The sequence below is a fragment of the Oryctolagus cuniculus genome, chromosome 6 (assembly GCF_051225735.1).
Source record: "Oryctolagus cuniculus isolate XC-2025 breed Fujian yellow rabbit chromosome 6, ASM5122573v1, whole genome shotgun sequence".
In the NCBI taxonomy this organism is placed as follows: Eukaryota; Metazoa; Chordata; class Mammalia; order Lagomorpha; family Leporidae; genus Oryctolagus; species Oryctolagus cuniculus.
The window spans coordinates 28721105-28733482 of record NC_142872.1 but is presented as its reverse complement, the minus strand read 5'-3'; the positions used below and the strand labels follow the sequence as shown (position 1 = coordinate 28733482).

General features: G+C 57.8%; 1 protein-coding gene across 5 annotated transcripts in view; it reads right to left on the bottom strand.

Annotated features, from left to right (window-relative positions):
* PSD2 (pleckstrin and Sec7 domain containing 2) overlaps positions 1-12378 on the bottom strand; it is a 56223-nt gene that overhangs the window by 27168 nt on the left and 16677 nt on the right. For 4 of the 5 annotated variants that reach the window (XM_051843449.3, XM_051843451.3, XM_051843447.3 and 1 more), the window contains 4 exons: positions 6451-6836; positions 5072-5530; positions 4487-4681; positions 1567-1647 (listed from right to left, as the gene is read on the bottom strand). In XM_051843449.3, the coding sequence (XP_051699409.3) occupies positions 1567-1647; positions 4487-4681; positions 5072-5530; positions 6451-6794 (1079 nt within the window). In that variant the 5' untranslated portion in view covers positions 6795-6836. Of the gene's footprint in view, positions 1-1566; positions 1648-4486; positions 4682-5071; positions 5531-6450; positions 6837-9465; positions 9590-12378 lie in introns of those variants that run through there. The other variant, XM_051843450.3, reaches the window with a different exon arrangement.

Sequence of the window (12378 nt, the reverse complement as noted above, 5' to 3'; positions counted from 1 at the left end):
CACCACCTAGCCAGCTCTCTGCTATGGCCTGGGAAAGCAGTAGAAGATGCCCAAGTGCTTGGGCCCCTGCACCTGCATGGGAGACCCAGAATAAGCTCCTGGCTCCTGGCTTCAGATCAGCCCCACACAGGCCATTGCAGCCATTTAGGGAGTGAACCAGCAGATGGAAGATCTTTCTCTCTGTCTCTCCCTCTCTCTGTAACTCTACCTCTCAAATAAATAAATAAAATCTTTTTTAAAAAAATTAGTAAAATGAAATTCTAGAACTAAAACATATGATAACAAAAGCTAAAAACATGGGGCCAGCATTGTGGCACAGCAGGTAAGGCCACTGCCTGCAATGCTAACATCCCACATGGGTGCTGGTTCATGTCCCAGCTGCTCTGTTTCCAGTCCAGCTCCCTGCTAATGGTCTGGAAGGGCAGTGGAGGATGGCCCAAATGCTTGGGCCCCTGCACCCATCCAGGGGACCTGGAGGAAGCTCCGGGCTCCTGGCTTCACTTCAGCCCATCCTCAGCCATCACCACCATTTGGGAAGTGGACCAGCAGGTGGAAAATATGTGTCTCTCTCTCTCTCTCTGTCTCTCTGTCTCTCTCTCTGTCTCTCTGTCTCTCTCTGTCTCTATCTCTCTGTCTGTCTCTCTCTGTCTCTCTGTCTCTGTCTTTCTCTGTCTCTCTCTCTCTGTCTCTCTCTCTGTCTCTCTGTGTCTGTCTCTGTCTCTCTGTGTCTCTGTCTCTCTCTCTGTCTCTGTCTCTCTGTCTCTCTCTCTCTGTCACACCCTCTATTGCTCTGTAACTCTGCCTTTCAAATACATAAAATCTTTTTAAAAAGGCAAAGGAACTAAAAATGCAGCAAACGGCTTTACAGCTGATTTGAAACAGGAAAAGGTAAGTGAACTGAAAGCAGGGCCAACAGCAAACCCCAACGAGGCAGAGGTGAAACACTGGGAATCCCTCGTCCTACAGAGGAAGAGCACGAGGGACAGTCACAAAGTCTGACTGATGCAGCGCCCACCCCCGACCAGCACCTGCTGCTTGTCCGCTTCCCCCCCACCCACCAGCAGAGCCTGCTGGACTCTGGGCTGTGTCCACCAACCCCACCCCCTCCTGTTCCCAGGGACCTTCACAGTCACAGCTCCCCCTGGGGGGGCCCTGGGAGGGGTTCCTCCTTGGGCCCAAACACCAGGAAGCCCTGAGATCAAATCCCACTTGACCATCTCCTGCCTCGGTGACTGGAGGAAGTCTCTCCACCTCTCCAGCCCACGGTTCCCGCATTTAAAACACAGGAGTGACAGCACCTACCTCGCAGGGGCACGGGGAGGATGTAGGGAGAGAGGCGCACACAGATGCCTGGCGTCGGGCCGGCGGGAGGCACTCAGTCTACACCGGTCCTTTGCTGCCCTTCTTCCCTCTAAAGGGTCCCGACTACATTTCCACCTTTACAGCCCCTACCCAACAGGCTCATCAGAGGGGCCAAGACACTGGCCCAGGGCAGCACAGCAAAGTTTATGATACAGCAGGCATGAGAAACCAGACGGTTGCCAATGCCACCCCAACCCCACTGACCTGAGCGCTCGGTCCAGAGTCAGGCCCGAGAAGTCGAAGAAACTGAGGTATTCCCCAGCCACCAGCCTGCTGAAATCGTTGCTGCCAGGAGAGCAGAGTGGGGTGTCCATTAGAAGCAGGGTCCAGCCCAGGATGACAGAGCAACAGGGAGTGTTGGGGGGAGTGGGCCCCAGGGAACCCGGCCCACTCACCCTGATCACACAACCCCCAAGCTGCCTCCCCCGTACTGGCCAGTCAGGATCGGACAATTCCACCACAGGCTGGGGACCAAGAAGGCTTCTTAGAGGAGGCGGCGTCCCAGCCCACACAGGGAACTGACAGCCGGGTGAAGGCAGTGGAGCCAGGATGCTCCCCAGCAGAGGAAACGTGGCCAAGACCTGCCAGCAGGGCCACGTGGCCCAAAGCTGGACAGCAGGGATTCAGGGTAGCAGGAGATGAAGCAGATGGACCAAGTGCTTGGGCCCCTGCACCCATGGGGAGGCCTGGATGAAGCTCCTGGCTTCGGCCTGGCCCAGCCCTGGCTGTTGTGGTCATTTAGGAAGTGAACCAGCAGGCGGAAGATATTCTCTATTTCTCTCTCTCTCTCTCTCCCTCTCTCCCTCTCTCCCTCTCTCCCTCTCTCCCTCTCTCCCTCTCTCTCCCTCCTTCCCTCTCTCTCTCCTCCTTCTCTAACTTTTGACTTTCAAATAAATTAAAATTTAAAAAGAATATGGAGACTTTGTTTGGACCCTGATTTGAACAAAGCAACATTTCTGAGAATATCAGAGAATATGAAAAACATACTGGATGTTGGGAACAATACAGGACTTTTGTACTTTTTTCAGAAATAATAATGGAATTAAGGTTATATTTAAAAATCCTTATCAGAGGTCAGCACAGCAGAAAAAGCCAATGCCTGTGATGCCGGCATGCTACTGGAGCACTGGCTCATGTCCCGGCTGCTCTACTTCTGATCCAACTCCCTGCTAATGGCCTGAGGAAAGCAGCAGAGAGATGGCCCAAGCGTTGCACTCCTGTACCCACATGCAAGGCCCAGATGAAGCTCCTGGCTCCTGGCTCCAACCTTAGCCTAGCCCTGGCCATTTCAGCCATCTGAGGGGTAAACCAGCAGGTTGAAGATCTCTCTCTCTCTCTCTCTCTCTCTCTCCCTCCCTCCCTCCCTCTCCCCCCCCCCCCCCCCCGTCGCGTCCTCGCTCTGTAACTCTGAATTCCAAATAAATACATAAATCTTTTTTTAAAATCCTGGGGTTTGTATTGTGGCATAGTGGGTAAAACTATCTCTTACAAGGCTAGCATCCCATTTGGGTGCCGGTTCGAGTCCCAGCTGCTGCACTTCCAATCCAGCTCCCTGGCCTGGGGAAAGCAGCAGAATGGCACAGGCGCTTGGGCCCTGCCACTTATGAGTGGCAAACTCATAAGAAGCCCCTGGCTCCTGGCTTCAGCCTGGTCCAGCCCCAGACATTTAGGTCATCTGAGGAGTGAACAGAGGATGGAAGATCTCTCTGTCTCTCCCTCTCCTTCTGTAACTCTGACTTTCAAATACATAAATAAAAACCTTTTTAAAAAACCCTTATCAGTTAAAAATATATACTAATCATTTATGGGTCAAGTTAAAGAGTGTCCAAAACACATTTTTAAATATTCCATCAAAGGAACAAAAAAAAGCTATGGGGAAAATTATTGGCAACTTTGAAACTGGGTAATGGGTACATGGAGGATTAATATGTTATTTTCTCTGCTTTTATGCAACCTTGAAATTTTCATGATACAAAGCTTAATTGATAAAAAGGAAAAGAGGGTGGCGCCAACCCTGATGAGGAAGGTGAGGTGAGGCTGGGAGTGGGCACAGGCCAGCATGACCTTGGCAAGAGGTTTCTGCAGAGTGGGGGTGGCGCTGGCTGGGAGAAAGGGGTCAGAGGCCACGAGAAAGCCTGTGGGAAGGCTGGAGGCAGGGCTTTTGTTTTTCAGGTAGGAAAGTCTTGAGCACTGTTGGTCACTCCTGCAGGAGGCGGGGCTGCAAGCATGGGGAGGGCAGACCCTGAGGGAGCCCACAAAAGAAGGAGAGGTGGGGGCGTCTGAGTTGTGCTTTCTGGATGGGGGCTGCTGTGGGAGCGACATGCAGGCTGCAGAAGGTGGAGGAGACTGGAGGGAGAAGAGGACCAGGAATTGAACTGGCTCCGGGCCTCCCTGAGGGCTACACCCCACGTCAGCCCCTCTCGCCATTGTTTGGGGCCAAGCAACGGGCAGCCCCCTCACAGCCCCCTGCACCGTGCGAACAGGCCAGGCCTGCTTCTGGCAACTCAAGAGACTTCTTGTGGGTATTGGGAGGCACCATGGACGGCAGGGCTGAGGGCAGTGGGCACGATGTTAGTAGACCGGCTCAGATGAGCTGGTCAACTTGCGGGTCTCTCACCATCCCTGCCTATCTCCAGCCCCTCAGGACTGCCACCCTGCTCAGCTCCCTTTGCAGCAACTCTGAAGGCCAGAGGCTACGTCTGGGGGACCTGGGCCTCTTCAGCTGGTCCCAGGGCACAGCAGGGCGTGGTGAGGGCTGGACCCCCTGGCAGAGCCCACCCAGCCAATCCTCTGGGTCCAGGCTCTCCTCTCTCCCTGCCCTGTCAACGTGGGTCACTGGCTGCTGTCCTCACTGCCACCCACAGCGACCCTATCACTATTCACCCCCACCCTGTTCTGCTCCCCTCCACCACTCTCCCTGAGAGTGACAGCCCCGCCCAAGCAGCCCAGAAAGGAAACAGATTTAGGGCGAGGCCAGGAATGAGGACACTAAGGGAGGAGGCAGCCTTGGGAGACTGTTGGGAGCCCCCGAGCACCAGGCACCCCTGGAAGGCATCTCCCCCACCCCCTCAGCCTGGGGAAGGCACAGGTTTGCCTGGGTGGGGGGCCCGGGAGCCACACTCACTTCTTGCCCAGCTGCCGGGCCACGTCACAGCGCTGGAAGCCCTCCAGGTGGAAGAGGCGGCGGGCCAGCCGGCGAGCAGCCTCGCTCATGCCCTGGCACCCGTTGGCCAGAGGGTCTGTGCCGCCAGGCTCCAGCCCCTCCGAGCTGCTCAGCTCCGAGTCCGAATCCGACAGGCCGTCCTTCAGGCTGGGGTCGCTGTGGACAGAGGGGAGTATTCGGGAGACCCCGGGCCTGTGTGAGATGGGTAGGTCACCCTGGGCCTCTGAAAACCCACTGGGGCCGGAGCAGGAAAAACAGCCCCCAAGGCAGGAGGGGTTCCAGTTACAGGTCCAGGGCTCCTCAAGTGACACCGTGTGCCCCCAGCACAGTTCCCAGACCCCATCCGAGCGGAGAAGGCCTGGAGGAGCAGCATGGACGCTGAGGCCGCAGGCTGGGAAGTCTCGGTGCAGAGGATGACAAGGTGACCTTGGAGAGGCCGTGGTACCTTTGGCCACTGGGTCGCTAACTCGTTTGGCTGCCTCCCTGTCTCCCTTCCTCGCTCTGCTCCATGGTCCCCCTCACCCCCCAGCCCAGTCCCTGTCTCACCTGGCTGAGTTCAGCAACTTGTCTGTGTCCTCCTCTTCCTCCTCCTCTTCCTCCTCCTCCCCGCCTGGGCCCGGGGGCCCATCTTCATGGAATCCATTGGGCACGGCCGTGACAGACAGGCGGCTCAGGACATTCTCTGAGCGGCTGCAGGAGATGGAGCGCCGCAGGGGGCTGCCCAGCTCTCCCTCACCACCAGCTGCCCCCATGTCCCCCTCGGGCCCCATGTCCCCAATGCCCAGCCCGGCCCCCGGCTCAGGGCTGTCACGGGCCCGTTGCTGGATCAGGGGTGTGAGAGGGGCCTCAAAGCTGACACAGCTGTCACTCTCGTCCGTGAGGCTCAGCGCATCCAGGGAGTCGAGGCTGCTGTACTGGGTGCCCCGCAGCAGCTCTGATTCCAGAATCTTCTCAAACGTGGCGCTGAAACCGTCCCGTACATCTGGCTCCCCAGGGTCACCCAGCCTGTAGGAAGCAAGGCCCAGTCACCATCCTACGCAGGTGTTCCCATTCAGGTGCTGGCCACCAGGCAAGTCTGTGTCTAGGAGCCCACTGGGGGCAGAGAGGCGGCATTGACCATGCCCTGCCTACTGACTCCATCAGCAGTACTTCCAGGGCACCAGACAGCAGGCGCTGGGCTGGGGGCTGAGAACACAGTCCCCTGGGGAGGCATCAAGTAGTTCCCTGAAGAATGACAGTGAGACCTATTCCCTCGTTCCAGCCTGCCTCCCAGCTCAGGTCACACTGGCTCCCGACACCCCTGTCCTCACAGCCTGGGGGCTTCTTCACTGGGCCAACTGCTCCCCAGGTCTCAGGTCTTGCCCTAAACGTCACAGCCACGACAACCAGAGGGGGCGAGCCCACATGGAGCTCTGTCTCGTGATTCTCCCTCCTCGGGGCATCCTGGTGGCCTGTGATAGCCCATTCACTCCCTGCTTCCTCTATGTTCTCCAGCCTCCACCCAGACAAACCTTCACGAGGCACAAGTCTGCCCAGCAAAGACTCCTCTGCCAGCCTGCGCCAGGCACCAGAGGCATCCAAACAAGACAGAGCCCCGTGGGCCTGGCACTGCCAGAGCCATGCGTGGTGCCTGTCTCCCCCCAGGGCCTTTTGAGAACACTGCAATACTAGTGCCCAGCCCGGGGAGAGGGACTGCAGTGCTCTCGGGCACACACTGTTTGTGGCCAAGCAATGGGCACAAGCCCACCAGCTTTTAGTTCCCTCTTGTGGCTCAATCTTCCCCAAACACCCGGAAGCTGCGCAAAATCAAGACAGGAGCTTCCATCCAATGCATGAGAAAAATGAGCACCAGAGAGGTGAGAAGACTAGGCCCAGGCCACAGAGCAATTGCATGCAAGGAGCCCCACCCCAAGACACCCACTTACCCCAGCTGAGGGTCCTCCGTGTCAGCATCGTGCCCTCCCGCCAGCCCACCAGCCCTCCAGGGCCTGGGCTCTGTGCCACCTTCCAGAATGTTTGAGTCTTGTCCCGGAGCTAAGCCATTGGTGAGGGAGAGGTCAAGGCTGAGGCTGTGGGGGGCCCCGTCCTGGTCCTCTGCAGGCTCCTCTGTGTGCCCCAGGCATCCTCTTTCCTTGTGCCCTGGGCTGCCAAGGCTGCAGCTCAGGTCCTCGTCGGGTTGGACCCCAGGTGCTTCTTCAGGCTCCAGGCTGGAGTCCCCGGCAGCATTGCCTTCCTCGGGCAGGGAGGGAGGGAGACTGTCCTCGTCCATGGCAGCCACTGCTTCCAGTCTGTGCTGGCTGCTCCACTAGACCTGGTGACAGAGAGACACACAGTCATGTGGAATGCAGGGCAGGGGCTGGGAGCTGCAGCCCAGCAGAAGCTGCACCGGGAGAATGGTGGGACACTGTCCTCAGAACCCCTCTCTAGAGTCTGAGCTCCGCTCACGGCTCCCGCACTTCCCTGCTCGGGCCAGCCTCTGCGTAGACAGGAGCTGCACTGACACTCAGAACAGGGACGTGAGGACCCCAGTTCATGTTGAATCTGCCACCATGCCTGCCTTGGGCCCGATCCCTGTCTGCTCTGTTACCCGCTGTGTTTCTGCTGTGTCCAAATTCTCCAAAGCCCTCTGAGGAAGACCTGGGTGGGGAGGACCTGCGGACAGGCCCAGTGGCCCCTGCAAGCCCCACTTCAATCCATGGTGAAGGCGAGGGAACGGGAGCCCAGGTTGACAGCAGCCAACCACACATCTCCTGCCCCACTGCGTATCTCCCTGGTTACAGGAGCGGGAGCCGAGCACACCTGACTGGGTCATGGAGGGAACTGTGCTGGGGGCTGCTTTTGAGGGGGAGTTAAGAAAGCAGGCGAGAAAATCAACAGAAATCAACAGCTTTGTCAGAGCAGGACCACCCTAGCAAAGCCAAAGTGAAACCTGGAAACAGTCACAGGCCACCGAGAGGCCTGGCGTGAGGCGCTGTCCAGGGTGCTGGGCGGGTGCTGGGCCACCGGGGAGCCTCTCAGAGAGCAAAGACTGCCCGAGTGGAGAAGGAGGGAGGAGACCTGGGGTTTCCCTCCACACCAGAGCTCACCCAGCCGCAAAACAGGCCGCGAGGGCCCCTGTACGGACAGCACTGCAAGAGGAGTCAGGCCCTGCTCCGCCCAGCTCGCCTTGGGGCCTCACGTGGGTACAGGCCAGCCCCTTGTTCCTCTGCTGTGCTCTGGGTCTCTTCTCTTCTGAAAAGTGAGGACACCGCTGTGCCCCACCCTCGCCACCCCATGCTCCAGAGAAATCCCGGCAGCGAGGCAGAAGCCACGTGTTCTGGGCTGGGCTCTGGCTCTCTCCTCCTCCGCTTTCTGCCCCCAGCCACCTGGTGACCTCTGCCAGAGGGGACACAGCACAGGCCCTCAAGACACCTACAGAGCTGCAGAAAAGCAGGCCCCTGAAGCATTTCTCCCAGTCCTGGTGGGTCCACCTCCTTCCTCCCCTCTCGGGCCCTGGCTACCCCCACAGCAGCCCCACTCCGCTCCACACAGGGGCTTGGGGTTTGGGAGAGGCTGGAGGGGGAGGGGCACGGCTCGGCCTTCTGGGCAGCCTCAGAACAAGCTGCAAGTCACTCAGACTTCCCGTACGGATGCTCCCTGACTTCGGATGCTTCCACCTGACAGCTTTTCAGCTTTCCCATGGTGCCAGCACGATGCACATTCAGTAGAATCCATACTTTGAATTTTTAACTGTGATCCATCACAGGCGAGGGCTCTGCAGTCTGATCCCTCCCCATGAGGCCAGGCAGCAGCAGCCACAGCTCCCAGGCAGTGACCAACCCCCTCTAGTGTGCTGTGCAGCTAGGAGGGCAGTTCAAGGTTAGGACATGCGATGCGTTCTCAACTGGACAATATTTTCGCACTTGTGCTAGGTTCACTGGGATGTGACTGCATTGCAAGTCAGAGAGCACCCATAACGGCTTGCCCATAAGTCTTACTGGAGGGGCTTGTTAAATACAGACTACTGAGCCCTACTACCACAAGCCTCCTGAACCTAAGTTTACAGGGAAGGGATTTTGTAAACTGTTATTCTAATGAGGTAAGTGTGGGAAACACCAAGTTAGACTCTAGGAGGAACTTCCCACCTAGGGAAGATGAACCTGGGAGGCAGCAGGCCTGCTCCTCCAGGGACTTCCAGGGCTTTGATGAGGTCTCAGCCACCACCGATCCACCAGTTAGACTTCATCTAACCCTGGGCTTTCACATAGGGAGTAGAAAAGCAGGGGGCAGGACAGGCCATCTGAGCCCCAGCCCAGTCTCTCTGGTCACCTACTGGAGTATGGGCTCCTGCAGGAAACCAAGACTTTAAAAAAATTTTAAAAAACCACAGATTCAAACAATATGAAGAGCCAGGTTCCAGAATATCTAGGCCCTGCTAGGACACCGGGGACCCCTAGGGGCTCAGCACTGAGTGAGGGATCTTTTCTGGTCCGCCCTAAATCCCTGCTGCCGCTGCTATTTCAATCTGTTCCTTCTCAGAGGAAAGACAGGAGGTCACCTCCTCCCCAGAGACTTCTTTGGGGAGGAGGGGCCGCTGGGAAAGGAGAGGGGAGAGCAATTAGGGCCTTCAGGCCCCAGCCTGAGTCAAAGTCCCTGGCCTGCTTGCTATCCTAGAGCCTGAAACAGCACGGGCTTGAGGGCTGCCGACGCCCCTAGGATGCCCCCAGCCCCTGCACCCACACAGAGAGGCTGAGTCTGGCTGGGCCGGTGCCCCCACTCTGATCAGGGCTGTGTGGGCCCCCCAGGGAAACCCTGAGGCTTGAAAGTGTAAGTGGCTGCATTTGATGTTCAGTCTGCACTAGTCCCAAATCCAGGGCTGGGGATGAATCAGAGACCTCTTGAGAGACCCCTACACCAACCCCCAACTTCCAGCAGCTGCCTCAGACGCGCTCCAGCCCTACCTGCTCTGCTATGTTCCCCTCAGCTCGGAGCAAAACGGACGTTCTGCCAACACTGGGCACTGGGCCGTGTCCTCGGTCTCAGGGGGTGCGCAGACAAGGGGCCGCATTCATCTCCACTCTGGGCGGGGGGCCCAGAGTCCCTGCCTGGGAGGAGGGCCAGTTTAGCCCAAAAATAGCTGAGCCAGGACCCCCTCTTTCTGATCCCAAGAGAGGGGTACATAGAGGGAAGGCCCCACCACCCCTCTCAGCATCACTCTGTGCCCTGGGTCTCACCAGGGCCACCTCTGGCCTTGGGGAACCCATCTGCACAGGGGGAGCCTTACCTCTGTCCTTCCCCAGGGCCACAGAGAGAACATAAAGTCACAAATGTAGACGGAGATGAGATCCAAGGAGGAGCAGACACCACAGAGGTCAAGGCTAAAAGGCAGCTCTGCTCCATCCTCCAGCACCACTTTCAGCAAATGGGGAGACTGAGGCACAGAGCCCAGGGAAGCTTCCATGAGGTTAGGCAGTGGGTAGCTGCTGCTAGAACCTAAGAGTGGCCTCCTTCTGCTTGTAGAGGGGCTAGAGGTACAGGATAATCCCCCCGTTTCCCAGGACCTCGCCGGACCTTGCTATAAGATCAAGGGCCCAAATCCTCCATCAGGAGAGCCAGCCAGGGGCTGACACCATGGCTCACTTGGTTAATCCTCCGCCTGCAGTGCCACCATCCCATATGGGCACGGGTTCTAGTCCTGGTTGCTCCTCTTCCGGTCCAGCTCTCTGCTGTGGCCCGGGAGGGCAGTGGAGGATGGCCCAAGTGCTTGGGCCCTGCACCCGCATGGGAGACCAGGAGGAAGCACCTGGCTCCTGGCTTCAGATCGGCGCAGCAGTGACCCTGCCCACCTCCAAGCCCACTGGTGAGGGCAGGGGATGGCGTGCAGCTGGGCCACTGGGCACCCACGTCAAGGAGATGCCTCAGATGACAGGGTAACAGGGGCCAGGGTACCTCCGCAGCCTCTCTCAGCCTAATGCCAGTCTCACTCCAGCAGGGGTCTTTTTTTCTTTTTCTTTTTCTTTTTTTTTCTTTTTTGACAGGCAGAGTTAGACAGTGAGATAGAGAGAGACAGAGAGAAAGGTCTTCCTTCCGTTGGTTCACCTCCCAAATGGCCACTATGTGCAGCCGACGCACCGCACCGATCCAAAGCCAGGAGCCAGGTGCTTCTCCTGGTCTCCCATGTGGGTGCAGGGCCCAAGCACTTGGGCCATCCTCCACTGCTCTCCCGGGCCACAGCAGAGAGCTGGCCTGAAAGAGGAGCAACAGGGACAGAATCCAGTGCCCCAACCAGGACTAGAACCCAGGGTGCCAGCGCTACAGGCAGAGGATTAGCCTAGTGAGCCACGGTGCCGGCCCCAGCAGGGTTCTTGAGATGACCTTGGGCAGCTGAGATGGGGACCATGATGAGAGTGAAACCCCGGCTGGGCCAGGACTGAGTGCTGAGCCAAGCACTTTATGAATCTCTGCTGCTCCTCCGACAACCCAGTCCTCCTTCCCCCTTTCAGGCGGCAGCCAGTGTGGACTGTGCAAACATCAATTACATCGCATCCCTCCCTCACAACCCTCTAATGATTGCCTTTTTTTTTTTTTTTTTTTTTTTTGGACCGGCAGAGTGGACAGTGAGAGAGAGAGACAGAGAGAAAGGTCTTCCTTTTGCCGTTGGTTCACCCTCCAATGGCCGCCGCGGCCAGCGTGCTGCAGCCAGCACACTGCGCCAATCCGAAGGCAGGAGCCAGGTGCTTCTCCTGGTCTCCCATGGGGTGCAGGGCCCAAGGACTTGGGCCATCCTCCACTGCACTCCTGGGCCATAGCAGAGAGCTGGACAGAAAGAGGAGCACCCGGGACAGAATCCAGCGCCCCAACCGGGACTAGAACCCGGTGTGCCGGCGCCGCAAGGCGGAGGATTAGCCTGTTGAGCCACGGGGCCGGCCATAATGATTGCCATTTCACTGCGGCCAGAATCCACTCCCCCAGCACGGGCCACACTGGTCCTTCCTGAGCTAATTCTGCTGCCCTCTGCCCATCATCCTCCCACCATCAGCCGCTCTGGCCTTTCTACTGCCTGCACTCGTTCCCACCTCTGGGCCTTGGTACCACCAATATCATGCTCCTTCCTGGATCTTTAAATCATGGTCTCTTCTGCCATCCAGGGCTCAACCCCAGGGCTGACCCTGACCACCAGGCACTCTGTCACACTTCGCTGGAGCGTCACAGAACAAAACAGAGTGGGCTCTCCTTTCTGTACCTGGTACTTATTTCCTGTCGCTCTGCCTGACCAGGAGGTAGGTTCAGTGAAGGTGCAAACTCTCAGGTTCACAGCTCTCTCCCCAAAGCCTAGCGCAGTGCTGGGGGCCAAGTTGGCATTTTGCCAAACACTGCTGAATGAATAACCTGAAGGTTCTCAGCACTCCCATTTCTGGCAGAGGCTGAGAGAGGTCGGGGACACACTCAGGGTTGCAAAGATGGAGAGAAGCGAGAGGGAGAACCTGCTTGGAGCTCCAGGCTATGGTCTGGACACTCACAGTTCCTTCCACGCTGGGACCCACACCAGGGATAGTGCAAAGGTGGAGGACAGGGCTGGAGGGAGGGCCCAGCAGGGAGGGCTCCAGGGTCAGCTCACTAGGTGGACACGGGGGAAGTATGTGGCCGAAAGCTCCTGGTGTGTGTCTGCAAGCAACCACACACTGCAGGCACCTGTGAGCACACACGTGAGCTCACACACACAGCACACACTGCAGGCACCTGTGAGCACACACGTGAACACACACAGTACACACTGCAGACACCTGTGAGCACACACACACAGTACACAATGCAGGCACCTGTGGGCACACACGTGAGCTCACACACACAGTACACACTGCAGGCACCTGTGG